The sequence below is a fragment of the Polistes canadensis genome, unplaced genomic scaffold, assembly GCF_001313835.1.
Source record: "Polistes canadensis isolate GaletaPanama2010 unplaced genomic scaffold, ASM131383v1 scaffold_41, whole genome shotgun sequence".
Taxonomy (NCBI): domain Eukaryota; kingdom Metazoa; phylum Arthropoda; class Insecta; order Hymenoptera; family Vespidae; genus Polistes; species Polistes canadensis.
In genome coordinates, this window is record NW_014569588.1 from 60,282 (window position 1) to 85,685 (window position 25,404).

At 31.9% G+C, this 25,404-nt stretch overlaps 3 protein-coding genes across 3 annotated transcripts in view; 2 read left to right on the forward strand and 1 right to left on the reverse strand.

The window, feature by feature from the left end:
- Positions 1-354: 354 nt before the first annotated feature.
- Positions 355-1,597, forward strand: LOC106784830 (very-long-chain 3-oxoacyl-CoA reductase-like). Its single transcript, XM_014744766.1, has 3 exons — positions 355-726; positions 786-1,129; positions 1,241-1,597. The coding sequence occupies exons 1-3, from the start codon at positions 355-357 to the stop codon at positions 1,500-1,502; spliced, it is 978 nt and encodes a 325-aa protein (XP_014600252.1). The 3' UTR covers positions 1,503-1,597.
- Positions 1,598-4,157: 2,560 nt separating this feature from the next.
- Positions 4,158-25,404, forward strand: part of LOC106784837 (elongation factor Tu GTP-binding domain-containing protein 1) — a 69,934-nt gene continuing 48,687 nt past the window's right edge. Inside the window, exons 1-3 of the mRNA XM_014744783.1 lie at positions 4,158-7,289; positions 7,373-7,495; positions 7,578-7,732. Of these exons, the coding sequence (XP_014600269.1) occupies positions 4,768-7,289; positions 7,373-7,495; positions 7,578-7,732 (2,800 nt within the window). The 5' untranslated portion in view covers positions 4,158-4,767. The remainder of the gene's footprint in view (positions 7,290-7,372; positions 7,496-7,577; positions 7,733-25,404) is intronic.
- On the reverse strand, positions 8,674-10,647 carry LOC106784841. Its single transcript, XM_014744786.1, has 4 exons — positions 10,098-10,647; positions 9,752-9,902; positions 9,521-9,643; positions 8,674-9,415 (listed from the first exon to the last, which is right to left on the reverse strand). The coding sequence occupies exons 1-4, from the start codon at positions 10,107-10,109 to the stop codon at positions 9,300-9,302; spliced, it is 402 nt and encodes a 133-aa protein (XP_014600272.1). The 5' UTR covers positions 10,110-10,647; the 3' UTR covers positions 8,674-9,299.

Below are 25,404 nucleotides of genomic sequence, written 5' to 3' on the forward strand. Positions count from 1 at the left end.
ATGACCCCAATTTTTTGGCTCATTGGATGATTTGAATTGTAATTTATACATCTTCCAGAGCTTGTGGGTTTCACATACCAGTTTGTTACAATGGAACCGTCYWCATTTCTTATAATGTTCATATCTAGGAAGGGTAAGGTTCATCAATTAACATAAGTTAAAAGATCAACCATATGTTAATATTATTTATATCATATGCGAAATAAAACATTATTGATAAAAAAATAAATGAACGTGAAAGCATTTAATACATTTCGAATTCAAAAAACGTTCTCAGTATCATTCGATTATTATAGGTGAGTGGTCGATTATGATAATTTTAAAGAAAATAATCAAATTAAGAAAATTAGAAGAATGTCAGGAAAACGAGAGAAGATCTCTTTAGTGATCCTAGCAGCAGTGAGCTTCCGAATTTTATTCAAAGTAAGCTATTTTACGTGGATAAAATTATTGGCACCAAATCTAGGCTTAGGTATAGATTTAAAGAGTCAAGGTAGATGGGCAGTGATCACAGGAGGAACCGATGGTATTGGTAAAGCATATGCCAAAGCACTCGCTGCTAAAGGACTCGATATCGTTCTAGTATCAAGATCATTGATAAAGCTCAGAAACGTCGAAACCGAAATAAAAGAGAAATATGGGGTGGAGACTCGTATCATTGAGGCTGATCTAACCAAAGGTCAAGAGGTTTACTCTAAAATAGCTGCAGTTATCGAAGAACTCGAGGTACATTTATAATGAGAGGAATGATAGAAGTTATGATAATAATGAAAACGTCCTTACAGGTTGGCATTCTAATTAACAACGCTGCAATGGCTTACGATTATCCAGAATTGATGACAGAAGTGCCAGAAGAAATGCTGAATAAAATAGTGCAAATTAATGTGGCTGGTGTGACCGGTGTAACAAGGGTGGTTCTACCAGGCATGATAAAACGAAAGAAGGGTGTTGTTATTAATATAAGCTCAATAACGGGTGATATTATAAGTCCATATTTAACAGTCTATGCTGCTAGCAAAGCTTATATCATTAAGTTCAGTGCTGATTTAGCTGCGGAATTATTTTCGAGTGGTATTACCGTGCAATGTATCATTCCCGGACCAGTTGCCACTAAGATGTTAAAAATAAGGTAAGAATGCTTATTAGTTTATTCATTTATTCATCACGATCGAGTTTATTTTTTGATCAGAAATTTGTTGTCGATTATTGAAAAATTGGAAAATTCGTTTGTTTTTCGCAGGTCAACAAATTGGATGATATCGACTCCTGATAATTTCGCCCAATCTTCCTTGAAAACTGTAGGAATCGAATTATTAACAACTGGATATTTTTCGCATCATTTATTGTACGCATGTGCGAAGACTCTGGCATGGGTTTATAAGAAAGGTGCAATACAATTGACAAGTCGGACTATGTTTAAATTGAAAAATAATTATCTTAAATATAAGATGATGAAACAAGAAAAAATGGAAAAGATAGAAAAAAATGATGCTTTAATTTAGCAGGCATCATCGCGCTATTGGTAAGTTTCTTTCCGTGTAGAATGCAGGAAGGAGATGGACTATTTGTATTTTCGATCCAAGTTACGCTTAAGGCATACTTTAATGAATGACAATTTATTTAACGTGTAAGTTTTTATTCGATTACAAAATTATTCGTTAAAATTTCGTGCATAAAAAATTGTGTATATTTTGTAATAATATATAATCATTAATAGGTTTTAATGCATATCAATAAAATAGTGCTGAAAAAGTATCGTCCATCGGATTTACAAGCCCCATTTCAATATTTCCTGCAATAGATATTAATATATTTTATTCATTATTTCAAAAAAAAAAGAAAAAGAAACAACTTCAAATAATAATATATTAGAATTTCTTTCGTCAATTTGCAATAGCAAGTGCGGTCTGAGAAATTTCAATTGAAATAAAATTCGATCGATAAAAATATAATCACGGTTAATCTACTGAAGAAGTCTAAAATCAAACTGATAATGGTGGTTTTTCTGTTTATAGTCGATTTTCTAAAATAATATTATATTTGAAGAATATTCGCGAATAATATTCAACGATATCTACTTGTTATGTAGTGATACAAGCGATTAGGTCAAATTTTATTGTTGGTTTGAATCACGGCGACGTCTTCCTGCACCACTTTCCATTGCATCTTTTGCTTTTGACACGAAATCGCCCGCAGCATCCATGGCAGATCTCACCCCATCTTTGAAAGTATTTGCCATTTCAGAGAATTGTACTGGTAAACCAGGTGCTTGAGGTAATTCTGGCATATCTACGTCACGCTCGACCTGCAAGCATATGTAATCATTAATATTCACAAAAAATTATTCAATATTATCAAATATATTTTGCTATTACGTACTCTCTTATTGGTTGTAGTTTCCTGTTGATCTTGTGACTCTGCTTGCCCAAGCTACATTAAAATTACATTTTTAATATTAAAAGGATAACATTTTTATGAAATTTAACTCTTTTCTATCGAAGTATACATTTCTGAATAAGTATTTGGTAATTTTTACTCAATCTAAATTTTATGTCTACTACATCTATTAAAGTTCATTTTGTATCTATCTACATAATCTATTTATCAAAATATTATCTACAAATCTATTAATTAATTGGATACTCGTAATTTATACCAATTTTATGATAAAAAAAAAATAAATATTACTTACTACAAGCATTAGGCACAGGCAAGCAACAGTAACGTATTTGATCATGTTTGCTTCTTATTATATTTGCTTTCTGCCCGTACTTCTTCTACTTGTAAAATCGTTAGATTCTCTTTTATATAAATCCTACTAATTACAATTTCGTTACGGTTGAAAAACGAAAAAATAGATACGCTTATATTTTTCACAGGAAACCATCGAGTTTTATCTCGAAGTTTATATAATTTATTATTTTTTTCCTTTTCGATTCTATTTTAGTCATGTTAAGGTATATGTTCATAATAAATTAAAGTATTTAAATAATTATTTCTAAGATAATTACACTGAATTTTTTTTTGTATATAGGAATCATTTTCAACAAGAATAATGTTTTATAAATAACGTAACTATTGTAAAATGATTTAATTGTTCTTACAATGACACTTATTATTTTATTTAATTACTTGAGATAGATATTGCTATGATCGTAGGTCTGATAAATTGAAAACATCGGTACGAATCTTTATTGCGTAATTATATTGTGTAATATGAACATTTTTTTCTTACAATTATTTTTATGTTAAGATGATGTAAGACATTAATTAAATAGAAATTTGTTTTGAACAAATATACAAACATGTTTGTGTGTGTGCATATAGTAATAATCGTTCAATATTATTTGTTCTTTTACGCATTTGCAAAGATTTACGCAATGAATGCTCATGTTCGCAATTCTTGTTCGATTTTGCTGATGAAAAAAGGTTTATTCGAAAGATAAAAGCTTATGATAAATCTAAAGAAAAGATAAGATTCTCTCTAAAAGCGCTTTTAGTTAATTTTTTCTTTTCTAAAGGAATATTTATAATTGTTGGCAATGTTATTTTCATTTAAAGACTTAAGGTTTAATGATATTTGTTCAGTTTCCGGTTTATCTAATCATTTTTCTGGAAATGAAGAATGCAATAAATATTATTAATCATTGAATTATAAAATAGTTATTTAGGTAAATTTAAAAAGAAGAAATTTGTTGACACATCAAAATCAGGAAAGATATTATTTAAAAAAATATACATTATATAATAAAAACATTTTATTATTTTGTCGAATAAATTAATTCGTGTGTTCTTGAAGTCATTTTCTATTAATTCTTATTAATCTCCTAGATAAATACAGTCAATTTTGTCGTTATAATTGTGTGTGTGACGCTATATTTTGAAATAATAAATTTCAACTTATGGTGTAATATTCAAGAATTACGCGCTAGTAACATATAGGATCAAATTAACTCTTAAAAACTTCTTATGTTATCGATATATAATTATAAAGCATTATAATATATAGTTAAAATCTATAAGTAATACTTTTTAAATTATATGTAAATTTATGAAAATATAATATATTATATAAATGTGGAAAAAGTATTTTTTACAATAATATAACTGATGTATACTTGACTAGGGATGTTTACTAGACTAGGGATGTATCGTCATGTGTCGTCATGTACGCTAGACCTTTTCATCCGTGGAGTCATTTCTTTGTATATTTCCAAGTTTTACGCGAAAAATGTTGTGATCTAGTGAAAGATTAATTGTATTGAAAATCAGAAAAGATTTTTTATTGCTACGATTGCAAGCAAGTCGTTGGTATCATTGAAAATAGTTAGATCATTATTGCTTTAATGCATCTAACCTTAAAATTGTCCAAATTTCAAGCACGTTTTTGTAACATCGATTGCATGTCGACTAGGAACATTGAAAAGAAAAATATTCCGGCGTGTTCATCAGGCACGCATTTTCCAGTTTATCGTTCGAACCGGCGAGTATGCTTTATAAGACCAAAGATATGCCAACCAACCAACTATATACTTTTGTGTTTAGCGAACGTTGTGCATTTTGGAACGTATGTAAAGTGAAATAGTATTTATTATACCATTATAGTGCATCGTGAAATAGTATTTAGTATACTATTATAGTGCATTGAGACTTCCGTTGTCTTCAAAACTTAGATCTCTTATTTATTCGTATACATTATTTTGCATCATTATTTTTGTAAGTACTATTTATATTTTGGTTCATTCTTTTTTACATTAATTATAAACGATGAAGATTGTAAAGGCAGAGAAGCTATGTGAGCTGCAACGAGATCCTGCTCATATTCGTAACATTTGTATACTTGCACATGTTGATCATGGAAAAACCACGTTAGCAGATTCTCTTGTTGCAAGTAATGGTATCATCTCTAATAAACTTGCCGGCAAACTTCGATATTTGGATAGTCGACCGGATGAACAACTAAGAGGAATTACAATGAAATCGAGTTCTATATCTCTTTATCATGTTTATAATAACACTGAATTTATGATAAATATCATTGATTCTCCTGGTCATGTTGATTTTGCATCAGAAGTTTCAACTGCTGTTAGGTTATGCGATGGTGCTTTTATTATCATTGATGTTGTCGAAGGGATTTGTCCCCAAACTCGCAGTGCTCTTTCTATATCTTATATCGAAGGTCTCAAGCCTATTTTAATTTTGAATAAAATTGATAGACTGATAACAGAGATCAAATTGTCGCCATTGGATACTTATTTCCATTTAAGACAACTTTTGGAACAAGTTAATGCAGTTATGGGAGAATTATTTGCTAGAGATATAATGGAACGCGAAGATAAAGAACATACCAATATTTCTAAGAATGAGAACGTTACAGAAACAAATCTATCCGATTGGCAATCTGTACTTAATGAAGTAGATGATTCTAATTTATATTTTTCACCAGAACAAGGCAACGTTCTGTTTTCCAGTGCTGTCGATGCTTGGGGATTCAGTATAAAAGAATTTGCACAATTTTTTTCTACAAAATTAGGCTTCAGTAAAAAAGTTTTACTGAAAACTCTTTGGGGAGATTATTATTTAAATAGTAAGACAAAAAGAATTATGAAAGGAGCCCAAGAGAAAGCAAAGAAACCTTTATTTGTACAACTTATTCTCGATAACTTATGGACTTTATATGAAACTATAGTTGTAAGAAAAGACAAAGATAAAATACCCTCCATTGCTGAGAAATTAAATATTAAATTAACGCCAAGAGACTTAAGGCATACAGATCCTAAAGCACAATTACGTGCTGTGTATTCTCAATGGCTTCCTTTGGCTCGAGCATGCAATAATATGATATGCGAAATAGTACCTGCACCGCATAATTTATCTGAAGAGAAGATTGAACGTTTGATTAGTGGAAATACTGATTTTTCTACTTTACCTGTGGAAATGCAACAACTTAAAGAAGCATTTTTAGCTTGCAATTCTTCATCAGAAGCACCAGTAATTGTATTCATCTCTAAAATGTTTCCAGTAGACCGGGAATCTTTGCCAGAAAATAAAGTGAAACTCTTAACTTCTGAAGAGTTGGCGCAAAGAAAACAAGCTGCTAGGCAGAAACATGCAGAGATGATGCTTCAAAAACAATCATCTGAGGAAAAATCTAATGGAGAGTGCATAGATAATTCTGAGATAAAATTAGATGAAGAACCTTTGACGGATAATGATAACACCACTTCTTTATTAGCTTTCGCAAGAATATATTCAGGTACGCTTAAAGTAGGCAGCGAAGTCTATGTTCTTGGACCAAAACACAATCCTGTTAAAGCTTTAGAGTATCAAAAAGCAGGAGAAAATATAGCTGTGGCTACGTTAAAAGATTTGCAACCTGGAAGACATATTACTAAAGTAACTATTGAAAAATTGTTTCTGTTAATGGGAAGAGAACTAGAATCTATTACCGAAATTCCTGCTGGAAATGTATTTGGCATAGGTGGATTAGAAGAGCATGTATTAAAAACTGCAACTTTATCCAATACTATAATTTGCCCATCATTCTCTGAATTAACATCTCTCGCAGTTCCAATTTTACGAGTAGCATTAGAACCAAAACATCCAAATGATTTACAAAAACTGATGAATGGTTTGAAGTTACTTAATCAAGCAGACGCATGTGCCATCGTACAGATTCAAGAAACAGGTGAAATTATTTTGAACACTGCTGGCGAAGTACATCTGGAGAGATGTTTAGAAGATCTAACATCACAATACGCGAAGGTTGAAATAAACGTTTCTGAACCCATCGTTCCTTTCAGAGAAACAGTTGTACCACCTCCAAAAGTGGACATGGTAAATGAAGTTATTGAAAAGAAGGCAGAAGAAATTAATTTAGAAACGTGGACAGTTAATCGACAATGCTGTTTCGAAATTGATGCTAAGCCACTTCCAGAAAAGGTAACTAAACTATTAGAGAAACATGCCGATCTAATAAAGTGGATGGATCAGCATTTCAATAAATTCGCCAAAGAGAAAGAATATTCCTCGAAAGTTGAAAACTGTTCCGATCTGAATGGATTATCTACTTATAATTCAACCGCATCGGATAAGCAGCAGAAAGCAATGGAAAGTTTTGAAAACGATTTGATGGCCGTCTTTAAGGAAGCTGGCTGGAACATAAGTTTAGACCAGATATGGTCGTTTGGACCACGAAAATGTGGACCTAACATTTTATTAAACGAGACGGATTATAATCATCGTAATTTTTGGAAACGACAAACTAAATCGACCGATCCTCGAGTTTCGTAAGTATTCGTTTCAACAGAATAATCTATTACAATTATTTTTGTCCTATTATTATACTACAAGTTTTCATTATTGTTTTCAGATATGACAGTAGTATGGTTAACGGCTTCCAGTTAGCTACGTTAGCTGGCCCATTGTGCGAAGAACCAATAATGGGTGTTTGTTTTGTTTTAAAAAAGTGGCAGATATTTCAAGATGCAAACAGGTAAATTACCATTCATTCAATTGTTACATGTATTTATATTGCATTTCATATTTATTGTATTATTTGTTTCGTTATTCTATAGTGAAAGTGGAAGTGGAAGTCAAAGTCAAGGTCATCTTGGTGGTCACTTGATGTCTGCGTGTAAAGAAGCTTGTAGGAAAGCATTCAATTTAAGACGTCCACGGTTGGTCACACCGATGTACAGTTGCAATGTCTTGGTCAATTCAGATGTCCTCGGTGAGTGATAATTAACAGATATACATATATGCAATTATATATACGAAGGATACAGAGATAAAACACGTTCAATCATATTTTGAAAACATTTTAAGAGAGAATTTTTAAATATTATAAATTCTTATAGTTATTCCATACTTCTAAATTTCATAATCTGATGTGAATATGTTTCATTCGTGGACCCTTCATATATATATAATTAAGTTCAAAATTGAACGGAAACATTAATATTTCAGAATAATTTTAATCGTACACACGTACATACAATAACAAAAGTTTCATCTAATCATACGTTGATTTACGTAGTTAAACGTTTTTTTATATTTTATGGCCACAAAATTTTCCGCAGGCGTTTATTATATTTTTCTTTTGTATCTCTTTTCTTTTTTTTTTTTTTTTATCATACATATTTTCTAGATTTAAAAAAAACGTTTGATCTAACATTATATATTTAAATTGTATGCTAATAGAAACATCCTATCCTCCGGAAACGTTTCAATTGATAGATCTCGATACCTCAAGGAACGTTAGTTAAATTCGTGTTATTGCCAAAGAGTAATAGTGTATATCATAAATAAATAGTTTGAGAAGAGAAGTAAAGACATATGCATACCTATATTTACGTCGATCATAATCGTAAACGAATTTGTTTCTTCTGCGCTTAATTGGAGTCTGTATAATGGCTGATGTAATATAACGATAATCGATTTTCTATACTTGCAATTAAGCGAACTACCTCGTTGACGATTTATAATCAATATTAGAATTTTTCCTTCTATAAGATCGTCTTTACTAATGAACGCTTTCATTTCGATCCTACTTCGAGTAGATTAAATTTACGTGAGACATTAGCATAGACGAGCAGGGATGATACTTCATCGTAATAATAATAATAATAATAATAATAATAATAATAATAATAGTAATAATAGTAATAATAGTAGCATAGTATTAAAAAGCTATTCGTTTAAAAATCTATGTATATACTTATATATATCTCATAATTAATCGTTATATTTTCGATCGTGTAAGCATAACTTACATATACGTAAGTATACACTTTCACGTATTACATGCATTCTTAAGATCTACCTTCTGGGACAAACAATAAAAATTTCGAATCGTCGATTTGAATCCTCTTTATCGAGACGTACAACGATGATAAAGGAAAATATAATGAAAATCTACGATCTGTATTTTTTGTTTTTTTTTGTTCTTTTTTTCTTTCTTTCTAATTCATTTTGTGCCAATAATTTCGAGCCCTCTCGGTGTTTTAACTTAATGAATAATATAAATATACGAGTATATGCATGCTAAAGTATAAACGCGAGAAAGGATGATATCGTAATAAATAAAGAGATGAAATATGAAGCGGTGTATATGGATGGTTTGGTTAAAAAAAAAAAAAAAAAAAAAATAGAAAAGAAAAGAAAAAAAGAAAACATATGCATAAAGGAAAGAATTGGAAAGAGAAAGGTAGTAGAGGGGTTCGTTTGTGAAAGAGAATAAAATTAAAAGTTCCAAATAGAGATAAATAGCTAATGTAAAAAATTGAAATTGAAGAAAATCACTCCCAAACTGCCGTCTTCATTAACTGATCAACCTTATCCCATGGAAATTCTGGCTTATCATCATCGCCGAATAAAAATTGTTCGGTATTTTCTTCCAAATTGTTGTTGAAACCTGCAATATTTCGTTCAAAAGAACCGACTTTCATTACTTTGTCAATTTAAACAAAAATATTGTATATATGATTGAAAGATTAAAGATAAAGGTAGCATAACTGACCCATAAGACTACGTATATGTCTTAATGGTCGGCCTCTTCTATTTCCTTGTACGCACATCATTCCATATACGCGAATTCCTGGTACACTGGCATAAGTTGGTTGATCGTGGCTCATCGGGCCCTCTGCGATAAGAATGAAAAGAATTTTTGTTTACCAAGGTCATCCTTTTTTTTTTTTTTTACGAATATTTCCCCAAATATGTTTGTTCTTTTTTTCTATCCTTTTCTTACCAAGTATATTTGAATCTGGACATCGGCATATCACCAAATAATGAGATTTTCCCGTTCGAGTATTTTGAAGGGCTAGGAGAGACCAATCCCTCGGTGCTCTGCATTCTCGCATTTCAGCCACCGGTTCGCATGTTTTTACGAGTGTTAGAGCCTGGAAGAAGATAAACGATATATATATTTCTTTTCTACGAATTCTAATTAGTTAACAATAGTAATAGAAACCGATATCATTCGTCGAAATTAATAACAAAATATTAACAAAATTGTTTCTTTTCTTTTCTTTTTTCGTGGTTTATATTAATATAATTATATTATATTCTTAAAAAAAATATAATATATATATTACGTATATATCCATATAAGTATATGGGTTCTCTTAGTTACATTACTTTATGGTGGGTTTTAAGGAAAATAAAAGAGAAAGAGAACGAAAAAAGAGAACACGTGCGTCCACTGCGGTTTCTTTAGCAGACGAGTTACGTTTTGCGAGGTCGTTACACCGGTTGAAAGTGAGTGAACGTTTCTTGCGGACTGACATGCCGGTTTTCTACTTCTTCTTCTTCTTCTTCTTCTTCTTCCCTTATGTCCTCCTCAAGTTTCACGAAGTTTCTGCATTGCATCACTGAAGAGAAACTAAGATAGACGAATAGGAGGAGCAAATGCACAAGAGCAAAAGCAAAAGCACACGAGCACGAGCCGTAGGCATTCTCAACAACCGGTAAGCGGAATCCTACCGCTCATTATCCATACGGAATTGCTTCGTGACGACGAACAGCCATCCTCCTCCTCCTCCTCCTTTTCCTCCTCCTTCTCCTTCTCCTCCTTTTCGTTTAATTAATATGTATCGAGTAATTGGCGCGCATGTACTAGGAAATACACGGAGTGGTGGTAGGCTTTATCGTGATAGAACATTTATCTTCAGATCAAACGAATCCGATCAGTATTTAAATCTTTTTTTTTTCTTCCTATATTGTTAGAATATTAATACAGGTTAACCCTTTTTTTATAACACGGTAGGATAAGTTCTTAGAAAATGCTGTGTTGAGTGAAATCGTTTTATGTATAAGAATCCAATGTTTTCATTATTCTAAGATAATTTAGTTGTTTAAATATTTAAAGCAAATTTTTTTAATCGTATTAAAGAAGAATTCACTTGTAATAAGGTGAATTTAATAGGTTGATAATATAATGCAAGAATATAATTATTATTTATTTAGTATTTCTCTCGTCCAAAAATTACAATTTTTAATGATGAAATTTAACAGGGAACTTGGACATGAAAGAAGTAGAACTATGTTTGATTTAGTTGGACGTTTCGTCCCTTTATTGGGACTTCTTCAGCAACTTAATCTTTACAGTTCAGCGTCTTTTTTCATTGAGTAGACATACATTTTTCTTTTTATTATTAATATTCAAAACACAAAACATCTAAACTTCGTTAAATTGATCGTTATTATTTAAGTTCCTCAACAAAACTTTTATTTAAATAATAACGATCAATTTAACGAAGTTTAGATGTTTTGTGTTTTGAATATTAATAATAAAAAGAAAAATGTATGTCTACTCAATGAAAAAAGACGCTGAACTGTAAAGATTAAGTTGCTGAAGAAGTCCCAATAAAGGGACGAAACGTCCAACTAAATCAAACATAGTTCTACTTCTTTCATGTCCAAGTTCCCTGTTAAATTTCATCATTAAAAATAATTATTATTATTATTATTTGAATATGACAAATGTGAGATTGGGAATGAAAATTAGTCTAACGATTGGATTCAAAAAACTTGTCGTTTCTTTTAGATCAGTTCATTTATAAACTTCTTATACGAAATAGATAAATATAGTAATCTTGTTACCTTGGTACGCGGATCGGTGACCAATTCGGTGGTATGATGATCGTCACTGTCAAGGGAAGCACTGCAGGGGTCGCGGTAACGTCCAGGACAGGCGCAAAGTGGTTGAGTGAAGTTCAATCTGACGTAAACGGCATTGCAAACTTGTTGGACCGCGCACTCCGGAAGCAAATAAATGTGCTGATTGTGAGGATAATAATGATACTTGGTGGGCTTCGCCAATGCCGCGCTTGCACCTTCCGGCAATCTTACTCCTGTCTGCAAAATGGAGTACTGTGTTTTAAACGAACGCCTTTTTTTATTTTTTAACTTTTAAATAGCTTTTGTATAACCGTTCCTATCTAATCTAATGATTAATACTTATATTCATATATTAACATGTACATTGTATTAAGAATTATCTTTTCTTTTTTTTGGGTTATTTCTTAACACGTTGACCGTGACACCAGAGTTTTTTTTTTTTTTTTTAATTAGGCTCACGAGAGTCATCCATAGTTTTACATCTAATCTTATAATCGTGGCTTATATTTCTCTCACTCAACGTAATTAAACAAATCTTTTAAAAATATCTTACATATAATTTAGAGAATATAATTATTGGATGACGTATTCGAAAATGAATTTTTTTGTTCTATTAATTTTTCGCGTATCTTGAAAAGTATACCGAATGATGTTCGTATCATAGTGTATCAAATGTTATTCAAAATATTTCTTATTTGAATAGATTAATCGTATATTTATTTGAATGATTTTTAATCGATCCAAACAAGATTCTCGGGTAGTGGTAAGGAACTAAACAACCGTCGTTCGCATGTCGAACGCCGTTAAAACGATCTAAACGTATCTTTACGTTGGTACCGTAAGCAAATATCGTTGAGCGTGTTAACTCGACGCGTTGTAACCATTATAACGGGGCTTACCTCTTTGGGGGAGACATTGTTTCAAAGTGTATAGTAAGTAAGTAAGTAAGTACTTGTATCGAGTGTTAGAAGCAAGGCAAGTAATTTTGTCGAATGGAATTCGAATCCTATAATCGTTTATTTTCTAATCTTTTTATTCTTTTTAATTTTCTTTATTATTTTTCTTCTTCTTTCTTTTTTTTTTTTTTTTTTTATTCGCTTATAACATCTAACACTCTGGAAGAAAATTGAGTTTAGATAAAAAAAAAAAAAAAAAAAAAGAAAAAAAATGGAACGGTGAGGGTAATTTTATTTTTATTTATTATTTTTTTTTCAAACAATACCACGATATACCGTCGTTCTTTCTCGAAATTTTGTGATAACACTAAAAGGGATGGGAGGAGGAAAGGGAAAGAAAGATGAATGATTGGAATAGGGAAAAATCGAAAAATAAAGAATAAATATTTAGTGCAACACACGCGCGGTGTGAAAAGGACCAACGCAAATGGGAAGAAAATAAAATATTGAAGTTGAAGAAAAAAAAAACAAAATAATAATAATAATAATAAAAGGATAAAATAGAAAGGAAAAGAAAGAAGAAGAAGAAGAAGAAAAAGAAGAAGAAGAAGAAGAAGATGAAGAAGAAGAAGATGGATACTCATAGCAAGTTGTGTTCTTCCTGGAACGTGAAGCTATGCACCCCACCGGAACCTCTTAGCTCTTAGGGTGCACGAGTCTAATCTACACTTTCTTCCGGGTCGTACGTTTCTATACTTTTTCTTCTTCTTCTTCTTCTTCATCATCCTTCTATCTTTCTCTAGTATAGCATAGTAGTTCGTAGGCGTGTCCAATGGCAAACGTGAGAAGAAAGGAAGTGTCTTACACGCGCGTCGTTGTTGTGTGTCGTCCTTTATTCGCGTGCTAACTTCATGGGGTCAATACACATAGAGAAAGAAAAAAAGAAAAAGAACAGAAAAGAAAAGAAAAGAAAAGAAAAGAAAAAAGGGATAAAGAAGTTTCGATCACGAAATCTCGTCGACCTTTCGTGTGCAGCTGCTTTCGCGTGTCGAATCGATATTCTCCGTTTCGCTTCCGGTAGCTGTCCGGTCGTTCTACGGATGACGGGGGGGGTAGGGAAGGGAGAGATATGGGTGGGGGGGTGGTAGGGGGCAGCCATTCGATTTGATGGAACTTTTCTTTCTTTCTTTCTTTCAAATACCAACTTTTTGTTTCGAATTTCTTGTCTTCTTTTTTTTTTTTTTCATTTGGTTGCTTCATCATTCGTTCTTCGTACGTTGTTGTTTCGTGCCGAGAACGTTTAACCTTCGTTAAATGTGCAACCACATAGGGGTGGGAACTTCCTCGAATCGTTCGCATGTGATCCCGAGAGAACCAACGAAAGGAAAGATACTGATTTAGTATTTTTCTTCTGAAGTATTTTTTTTTTTTCTCCTCTTCCCCTTAATCCCAAGCAACAAAACACGCGCGCGTGATCGATTCCCCCCCCCCCCTCTCCCATCTCATTTCACGTATCTCGTATGTAATTCTTCCGATGATTTCATTCTTTCTCGTCCCAGCAGCAACTTTTACGAGAAGCTTCCTTTCTCTCTCTTTCATTTTTCCTGTGGATAATGTTTGATCTTGGTTTAAGAGTTTGATCGAATTTAGCAAGCTTTCCTTTTAGGAATAAATAATCTCTATGGGGTCGCTGACACCGTTGTTGAGGATCCTGGTATGTTACCTTGGTCCTATCTTATAGGTTACAACCATCACTAATACCATCAACAATAACATCAGTACCATCACCATAGTCATCATCATCATCATCATCATCATCATCATCATTGTTATTATTATTATTATTATTATTATTATTATCATCCTTCTAGAGTTTGCTTTACGTGATTCCTCTTCCTCTTCTTCTTCTTCTTCTCCTTCTTGTTCTTCTTCTTGTTCTTCTTGTTGTTGTTGTTATCTTTTTTCTTCTTCTTCTTTGTTTCTCCTTTTCCCTATCCTTGCCACGTTCCTGCGAATCACGCTCGTGGACAGGAGAGTTCGCTACTCGTTGTTCGAAAGTGCAATGATTCAGCGAAAGAGAAAGATAGCTTTAGAGGAGGAAAAGAGACTGACAATCTTCTGGCGAGCTTGTATAAGTCATGAAAAGAATAGAAATAACTCTATGACTCTGTGCCCCAAGTACTTTGTATAAATTATCTCTATCTCTTGTTCATTTGTACATATTATATCGTGAAGAATAATCAACAATTAACAATAATCTCAATTTCTTTATTTTCTTTTTTTAACGAAAGAGATTATTTTTCATATGGGAAATTAATTTTCGAACATCGTTTTTCGAAATAAAGAAAGAAAAAAAAGATTCATTTAATTTAGGGGCTGGGGTTTGGTGTGGTGGGGGGTTAGGTTCTTAAATCTTTCTGTTTGGTGGACACTATCAACAAATATGAATGTTAGATAAATTTTAAATAAATAAAATGCAATTTTGTGTGTTAACACATCGATCATTACATTGTAGTTGTGTATTTTTTTTTTCGTTTATCTCGTTAGTGATTACGTGACGTTTTGTAATGCACTCGATTACATTTGATTATTGTCTCGAAATATTGATTTACAAAGATTGAAGAAGTATCCAATCAAAAATGTTATTATTATATAATATTACCGTGATCGCATTGGTCAGTTTTTATTTATGTTAGAAATTTTTTTTTTTAAATACAAATACGCTGTTGCATGGAATATTTGATAACGATTCCTTTTTTTCTTTTTTTTTTTTTTATTATATACGCGATAATTAAATATAGAAAAATTCAACGCGATATAAACGAATAAAAGATTTTAATTACGTTTTACAAACTTAACAGCTAAAAGTTATTTTCTACAATAAAATAATTCGCGTTCTAATGTAAAAAAAAAAGAAAAAAAATCTATAATCTTTGAATAATTTCATATCCCATAGTATTCGCTAATTAGCAATTATGTTGAAAGTTCGTTGACCTTCGATGTTCGTTAAATTTTTACAATTACTTATCAAACAAAAAAACATTCGAATGCATATTACACTCACTGATGATCGATCATCATCATCATCATCATCACGGTTCCACGAACAATACAATCCGCGGTTCTTCTATGACACCCACCATGACCATTAATAATAATAACAATAATAATAATTAAGAAAACCCATGAGATCAAATTTATTCAAAAATCAACTTTAAATATAATAATAATAATAAATAGAATAAAGAGAGTAAATTTATCTATATCAGTTTGAAGAAAACAAAAAGTTTTCGAGTTTTAACTGGCAACCAACCTGAGTACACTTCGTAAGATCGATAATAAGATCGATTTATCGTTTTTCTTTGGCTCATGTCTGTCGAATACTCGAAGCCGTGCGATAAATAGGATGTCTCTCGGTAGTCCTTGTATATAGAGAAAGAAGATAAGGCAAGAAAGGAAGGAAGATAGAGAGAGTGAGGGTAAGGGGGAGGGGAGAGAGAAGAAAAACGCGTGGTCGTTGTGACACGCGTGGGTGGATTGCACGCGCGTCCGAGATATATCGGGGGCCTTCTCCTTTCTCAACTAACTTCAAAGGTGTGCATCTTGATGCAGTAGTAATAATGTATTGGTTAGTGTATAAGGATATTCACGTACATACATATAAACGAAATCGTAGTTCTCTCATTGGTAGTGTAGTAGTAGTAGTAGTAGTAGTAGTAGTAGTAGTAGTAACCGCAACATTAATAGTAGTGGTCATGATATTCATGTGCGGGTACATGAATACACATATACATACACGTACACAAATAAACAAGATCGTAGCTCTTCTCTTTGCTCCATAAATCGCAATGTAGAAGCAAGGGAAGTAGAAGAAGAAGAAGAAGTAGAAGAAGAAGAAGAAGAAGTAGAAGAAGAAGAATAAGAAGAAGAAGAAGAATCAGCGAGGTTGCCCCTTCGGTGAACGTATAAGTAGGATTCACGTTTTATAGAGGAGGCCACGAATCGTGGAGATGCAAAATCGACACGTTTCTACGAAAGCCCCATGAATCACGTGCACGATCCTAACCGCTCGCACACACACGTACAGGTTAACACGTATTACCAACACGTAGACATAGAAAAACGTGTTGGCGACTAAACCGAAGAGAAAACAGTGCCAAGAGAGAAAGAGAGAAACGGAAATGTAAATCGTACACGGTAACCCCTTGGATTCTGTTGCTCCTCGTACCTCTGGACCTTTTGTGCATTAGGAGCAGAGACAGAAATAAAAATAGAAGAAATGATTTTGATTATGGTAAAAAGCTTCTTCTTCTTCTTCAAGCATTAACGATCTCCTCTACCCTCGTGTTTATTTGATGGAAAAACAAACTAACGTCAAAGGTAAAACGATCGAACGGAAAATATCGCCGAGTTTTAATGGAAAAATGTTTCGTAGATTAAACAAAAAAACAAAAAAAAAGAAGGTATTATACTATAGTTAATTAAGGGTATACGAGGTTGCGTCTATCCAACGTAACCAAAGGAATAAAGGATTCTATGGTTAAAGTACTCAGGCTCGTTTGTCTCTTCTTTTTTATTTTTGTTCTAACGAAACGCACTAGTAGAAGCAGAAGTAGCAGAAGTAGAAGCAGCAGCAACTGCATTTCTTCTTAGGGAGGAAGGCAAAACCGGTATTCTTCTCTCGTTATGCTCTCTAATGTTATACCATACTAGATCGTAATATTCTAGGGATGATTAATCCGTGATAAGAAAGAGAAACTAAATAAGTTAGACGATTAAGTTCTATGACAATGTTTTGTGGTCAAAATTCTCGTATGATAAAAATTTATCCAAGAAATAGAAAAAAAAAAGGAGGTACAGGTTTGTATTTGTATCGACAAAAGTGTTGTTTTCGTATTACTTATTTTTTGTTTTGGTTTAAATCCTTCATATTTTTTTACTCTTATTCGGAAATAATTCAAGCAAATATGTCGAATCAATAAGTATAATCCGTAATCGTTCGAAAATCGTTTAAATGCATCTCTACAACGTCGTAGTTCACAAAGTTGACGTTTCCAGGACATCGACAGAGACGCTTTCTCGATGTCCTGGTTCCAACTATGACGAGCAATTAATATTCTGTTTAACCGTGCGTAGAATTATGCCGCGCCCCCCTTTTAAATATTTTTCTTTTAATTTCATCTTTTTACGATGGCACAAAACTATTACTAATATTACTACTTATTACTCTCGAACTTTTCTCGATCCCTTCCTACGTCTAAATTCCGAACGATTTACTCTTATAAACCGACACGCTTCGATTAGTTTCTCGAGTATCGATAAAGTAAGATCCTACGTACTTATTTTCTTTCTCATAAATTACCTCTTGGATGTGTTTCTTCTTTTTTTTTCCTTTTTTTTTTTATTATTATTATCTTTATCACCGTGAGTCTCTAGAGCTTCGAGGAATCAATTTTTCGAATATTTTTCTCATAACTTATAATACTTTTACTGAGGATTTCAACCTCTAAATTATTTTTTCTCTTCTTTTTTCGTTATCTCGTGATGGACAACAACAACAACAACCAATAAACAGAAATAAAAATGATGACATAATTTATGCACCGATAAATAAGTAAAGATATTTATCTTAATAGGTATAATAGGATCTATGATTATTCTCATATATATATGAACGAGAATAAATCTAATTTAAAAGCAAGAGGAGAAGAATCATCGCGGTAGCGAAAAAGAAAACAAAAATAACTGAGCTCATTGTCGTTAATCTCTTCACGCTAATGCGATTTCCGCACGTAACCCCATTGCGGATGATCGCTCGGATAATGGCTTTGAACGCAACTGGAAGTGACGATCGTTAAATGTCCCTTTTATTATTCAACCATCCTTCTATGTATATATATGTCTCTTTAAGTATATTTTCCTCACACCGAGTATCTCAACAATTTGATCAAACATTATTTGGATCTTTGGATCTTTATTTATTACAAATCAAAGATTCAATATGCGAACGATTGTTTTCTTATTTACCTCTTTTTTTCTGTAAATCAATATTTTTCATTTTGGTATCTTTACGATGTAATGTATTTTTTTTTATACAATGTGTGATTGTAGTATAAAATGATTATATTTAACTCTTATTATTTTGTAGAAAATGATTTGAAATTGCTAATGCACATTTTGTTTATAGTATTACATAATGCCTAAATTTTAACATACGTAGATGCAAAGATTTATAAAATAGGATTAATGAAATGTTTATTATTTCATTAGAAATGAAAATTGTAAATTTTATATATGCGCTTGTGATGTAATTATTTGATACGCATATATGCGAAAGTAATATGCAAAGGATTCAAAATCACAAACAACTTTCATAATATTTATTTATACAAAACTAATATACGATCAATGGTGTTTGTTTTCATATCGTTTGAAATGAGACACCCGGTACATATATGAATAGGAAGAGATGCTTTATTTTATTATGTATTCATTCATATACATTCGATGACCATGAATCCGCGTATTCGTGGAGGTTTTCTCGTTTATCGATTTTTTGTGATCGAGAAATCGATCGGTTAGTTTAACGATCGATTGATTTTCTTCGATCAATCGATCATTTTCGTTTAGATCAGAGGAACACCGCACGTATGATTAATGGACAATTAATCAGAAGGATCTACCTCATCGCACGATTTTATCTTATATTATCGATCGATATATATCGATACGCTTCTTTCGAAAGGATCGATCAAAGGATTCGCTAACACACGTTCGATCTAGATGAAGTTGCGATGATAAAGCGTCGTTTACGTCAAAAGATATTATTTTCTTTTTTTTTCTTTTTTTTCTTTTTTTTTTTTGGCTAAAAATAAGATCTAGAAAGTGTTGTTTCAATTTACTTTCAATATCGTAATAGATTTTTCCCGCGTCTTTTTAGTTTTTTTATCCTCTTGTAACGGTTTTTTTTTAATTATACTTTTTCTATTTCTAAATAAACGATAAAATAATTTTTGTTATTAACGATTACGAAAAAATTTATATAACTTGTAATCACAAACAAATATTAAGTTTTAAAATACAATTGGATACAAGTGTCACAAAGATATTTTTAATTTATTTACACATTTTTTTTAAGTAAGAATTGATAATAATCGGTATAAAGAATCTTTTATCGATTACAAAATAAAGATTATGAAATATGTATGTAAAGAAATATTAATTTATTGATATCTGGTGATGACTTTTCTAAGTTATACGGACTTATAGAGGATTCGAAAGTAAAAAAGAAATGAAATGATTTCTTCTTATTTCAACGAGTAGTGTTTAAACGAAATAGATTTCAATGCGAGTCTCAATATATTTGTTGGATAATTATGTAAATTGATTGACGATCAAATTTCTTTTTAGATGGTTATCATTATTTGAAACTGCATAAAAAGTAATTAAATAAGTATATATTTCGTGTCATTAGAGTTCGATTTATTTGCTTGAATATCATCGTCACGTTCCACTAGCGATATTGATATATACGGATTCATTTGTCCTCCTTTTAGTAGTTATTAACTACTACAATTTTATTTTCTTTTATTTTCATTTTATTTTTATCTAGATGATTTATTTCGTTTCGGTAACGGTCTTGAATCGCGACAATAAGAAACCTAAGTATAGTACTTCTATACTTATTTATCTTCTCTTCAATTTGTCCCGTGCTAGGAAACCCGTCCGTTCTCGCGAGGAATTTGCTTTTTGCGGGATTGCTTTTTTGTATATCGCGTCAAGTCACGGCCGAGCTAACACTTCGAGTTTCTTCGAGAGTTCGTTTCGAGGAACGATCGTACGAATAATAGACTAAAATCGTTCCGTAAAAGAAAGAAAGAAAGAAAAGGAAAAAAAATACAATAATTCCTAGCCGATTGCGAATTCCTCGATGACATTTCCTTCCGTGTAAATTTTTCTATTTTTCTCTTACTTTATTTTTTTTTTCTCTTCATTTTATTCTTCTTCGTTGTTCTTTTTTTTCTTTCTTTTTTTTCTTCTTTTCCCTTCAATCCGTCGTAACCTGTGATCACGCGAAAAGCGATAAGTTGAGATCGTTTTGAAATTAGCAAAGAGGGCGGGCAAAATGGCGGACAAAATGGTGGGCGTCTTAGGGATCAGCTGAGCGAGACGCGTCCGTTCGAATCCAACGGAAATAACAAAATCGTTTTTGCAATCATCTTTTGCGGTCGAAATTGAAAATATATCCTTTGATATATACAGTTTGTCCATAGAATAGAAAAGATCTTTGTCTTTATAAAACCGTTACAGAGAAACAGAGTTGTCATTTTCTTCTTTAACCAATCGTATTGTTTATTATTTTTCTGGAAGATCTTTTTCTCTCTCTCTCTCTCTCTCTCTGAAATTTACTTCTTTCCTATTCGTTCTCGTTTTTTTATTTTTTAAATTAAATTTTATCTATAGTTTTTCTTTCCAATTCTTAAATGCTACTTCATGTTTAACCGATCGATCGAATCGATTATGAACGATTTTTCATTTATTCAGAATAATGTACGGAGTGGGGTGGGGGGAGGATAACCGTTGAAAGATTATCATCGTTCGACCAAGCGTAGAAAATCGGTAAGGCCACTTTGTATCGGATATCTTCGAGGAAAGGACGTTACCGGCGATACGAACTCGTAAAGTATTTTCCCGTAAAGCGAGCGCAACTAATAATTCTCGTATTCCGATCAATGCTCGTTCGAGCGGACGCTCGACGAAACCGCAAACCGTGGTTTACCGTCAGAAAGAGAGAGAAATAAAGAAAGAAATATATGTAAGAGATTCTTATATTCCAATGAGAGAATCGCGTTCTAGTAATTTACTTATCTGTACACTTGGGTTTTCTCGTTTAACTGTAAATACCTATCGTTCCTTTTTTTTTACCTGCGTAATATTTTTTATATTATAATTTTACTTTTTTTATTTTAATTTCTCCCTCTCTCTCTCTCTCTTTCTTTCTAGTTTTCTCTTCTTCTTCTGTTTCTTTTACATTTTAATTAAACGTTAAACTAAGACACCCATGACTTTAGCTTCGGCACTAAAACCTAACGTTCCTACTGTACGTGTAATATAATACCCTCGTATTAGCTAGGAAATCGTTAAAAGAAGAGAACAGTTATCACGTTTTCCTTTTACGCGTATATATACGTTATAATTCGGTTATTTTAAATATTACGTTTGTCTTAAAAAGTTCTTCTCTTCGTAGAATAATTATTGTTTCAATAATTTCTCAAAGATTTTCTAATTATCGTTTTATCCGAGTTACCGATCTATATCGATCGATCCTACGAACAAAAATAATACAAATCTTTAATCAATTTATTTAATCGTTTATTATTTTATCTTAAACGTTAAACGTGATAATAATCTGTATCAGAGATGTTGAGAAAAATTGGGGTCGATAAAACAGTTCGAAAAATTTTTCCGTATGCGGAAACATCCGCGTAATTACAATAATAACAACCTACGTTGAAATCGTTGATGATAATATCCGGCTTGTTCTTTCAATTTCTTTTTATTATTATTATTATTATTATTCTTCATCTTCTTCATCTTCTTCATCTTCTTCTTCTTCTTCTTCTTCTTCTTCTTCTTCTTCTTATATTTCTTCTTCTTCATCTTCTTTTCTTTTTCTTTTCGTTCTAATTTGTCCGAAATGATTTAACTACGTTAAGCATACTTTCCGTGTCTTAATTACGTCCCTGTTATTCAGTATGAATTTTGCTCGAAACAAAACTAAACAAAACAAAATAAAATAATAAATAAATAGATGCGTTACGTTCTCTTAATGATAGTTTGAAGAGAGGGAAAGCAGTTAGCATGATGAAGATACTTCGTTTAACTTATACGAAGAACGCATGCCAGATAGAAATGAGTTTAATACGATTTCAATAAAAATTTTACAACATATCTTAGATTCCTCTTCTCCTTCTCTTTTCTTACTTCATATAATTCACTGATAATAATTATTGTAATATCTCTTCGATATTATTTATTCGACGGATAGATACATATACATATATATATATTTTATTTTCAAAATAAAAATATAAAAAAAAAGATAACACGTTGGGAATAAGTAGAAAATTTCCTTTTCTATTTCTGTTTTTCTTTGTTTTTCTTTTTATTATTATTATTAAAATTTTCTTTCTTTCTCTCTCTTTCTCTGATTTGCTACTTTCTTACATCGAGATCGTTTTTCCAGTTAGTAGAACACACAACGAACCACACGGTTCTTTTCCAATTAGCCGGTTTTTCATCATCATCCTTTTTTTCTTTCTTCTTTTTTATCTTCTTCTTCCTCCTCAGCTTATTAGTCTACTTCGTTTCCAAGTTATTTTGTATTTTTTCTCCGTTATTATTATTATTATTATTATTATTATTATTAATTATTAGTATTGTTTTCTTTTTTCTCTTACAAAGTGCACTTTAAAAAGTGCATATTTTCCGTTCCGTTGTCATCGTAAGACACGTGCCTGCTAAAGCTCGGAATCGAAGAAAGCAACTTTACTTGCATTTTGCTTTTGTTAGGTGAAAGAAAGAGACGAGCAATTACGTTTAGGTTTATACAGGCGCGTTGATGATTGCAGCAGTCGTTGGAAAATGCATAACGCCTCTCTTGGCTTGCATCTAATAAGAAGAATCGGACCATTAAAGTTGAATTGAAGGTAATGACTCGCGAGATGGCATCTATCTCTCTCTTCCTCTCTCTCTCTCTCTCTCTCTTTCTTTCTCTCTTTCTCTTTCTATTTCTAAAAGGAGCGCATAGAAGAGAGTGCATTTGCGAAGTGCATTGCCGAGATCACGAGCTTGCCTATTCAAGAAAGAAAATAAGACAGAAAGAAAGCGAAAAAGCAAGAGAGAAAGAGAGAGAGAGAGAGAGAGAGAGAGAGTCTCTCTACTAAGACGGCAAAGACATAATGATGATTTCAATGTGTACTTCGTTTTTGTACATGTGTGTGTGTATGTGTTACGTGTGTATATACAAGGTGAGCTCTATTTGTATTGCTATTGACAACAATTTTCACTAATTACGTAACATTTTAATATATTTCATTGGAATAGAATTTAATTTTGTATCATTTTATCTTATTAAAAAAAAGATACATCAGAATCACTTTTTTTTTTGTTTTTCTAATAAAAAGAAGTTCAACTATATTATCTTTATATTACTATTACGCGATATATCTAATTATGGTTTTTCTTTTGTTACACGATAGATACGTTCACGAAGAATACCATGTAAAAAGAAAATAATATATATATATATTATGTATGCAGTATATATCGCATTTATCGAAAAATACTTTGTATACTCGTTCTCAGACAAAATTTTCTTCTTACCAAGCTAAAATTGTTTTCTTACAATTAGAATTCGGATCGATCGTGTTAATAATTAAAAATAATCGTGTAATAAAAAAAGGAAAAAAAAAACAGTAAAGTTCGCGTAAAAATAAAATCTAATCTAATTAAATTAGGATACATTGTAGTTTTTGTTTAGATCACCCTGTATGATGCTTATAACGTATATATATACAGGGACACATGTTAATATTATTACTACTACTACTACTACTACTACTACTACTATTACTAAACGTTCCTCGTTCATTCGTTGTAATTTTGTCTTCTTTTCTCTTTCTGCGTTTTTTTTTTAACACTGTACTCTCAGCTTGGTATATCTTTCTCTTACTCATTACTATTATTATTCTTTTTTTTTTCTTTTTCGTTTCCTCGTCTTTCTTCTTCTTAGCTCATGATTTTCTCTCCTGGTTTACGTTTCTATCTTTTCATCTTACGGTTAGCCACTAGAAGACTCTCCAAGCAACTACTGTCACCGACTCATCATAATCAAACGTTGTACCTTTTTTTTTTTCTTTCTTTCTTTCTTTCTTTTTTTCTTTTTAACTAGACCGCTATGTGTACTTCTCCCTCCCCCGTCCTTCCCTCCGAGCCCCCTTCCTCTATCTCTTTCTCTTTCTCTCTCTTTTTATTTCACAATTTCACGGATATTAACATCTTTTCTACAGTCGTTATAAAGGAAGATGAGGGGAGGGGACAGAGAGGAGAGGGTTGGAGGGTCACTGGTGAGATAATAATACGACGAGTGGTTTATTATAGGAAAATAATTGTCAAGGATTGTCTGTGAACATTTTTCTTTTACTCATCTCGTAAATTAACTAACGATATGAGAAATAATGAAAATACGCTTGTGTAACGGGATAACACAAGAAATTCGTTAAATTGTTATTATAATAATCAATATCGTATATTTATATAATAATGATTAAATGTTCCTATTTTTGTTTTGGGAGAGGGAGAGGGAGGAGAGATCATTTGACTAACCCATCGTTTGATAGGGAAATAAAAAGAAAAAAAAGTAGGGAAAGAGTATAGGTGTGTTTATTAATTATTCTTAATTATATTATCATGATTTTAATCTTATTATTTTCTTTGACAAATCCGGATAGTGTAGAGTTATTTTCTGTTTTATCCTAGTAGAAAGATAGTATAATGTTTGAAATGTTAAAACGAGAGAAAAGATGTATATCCTCTTCGTTGATCGTATATATGTACGTAGGACGTATTATATTCTCTTTGTATGTATCTTACTTACTCGTGGCACGTGGTGTGTTCTGCCTCGCTTGCTACTTTCTAGGTCGACCCATTTGGCATTTTTTTCCCTAGCTAGCTCGCGACACTCACCGACCCTCGTACGAATCTGGGTCCCTTTCTAACTAAAGCCGTACAAATCTTACCTAAGTTACTACCATATCTGTTTCTACAAATATTATGTTTATATATGTATTTTTATTTCTATTGTATTATTTATATATTTTATTTT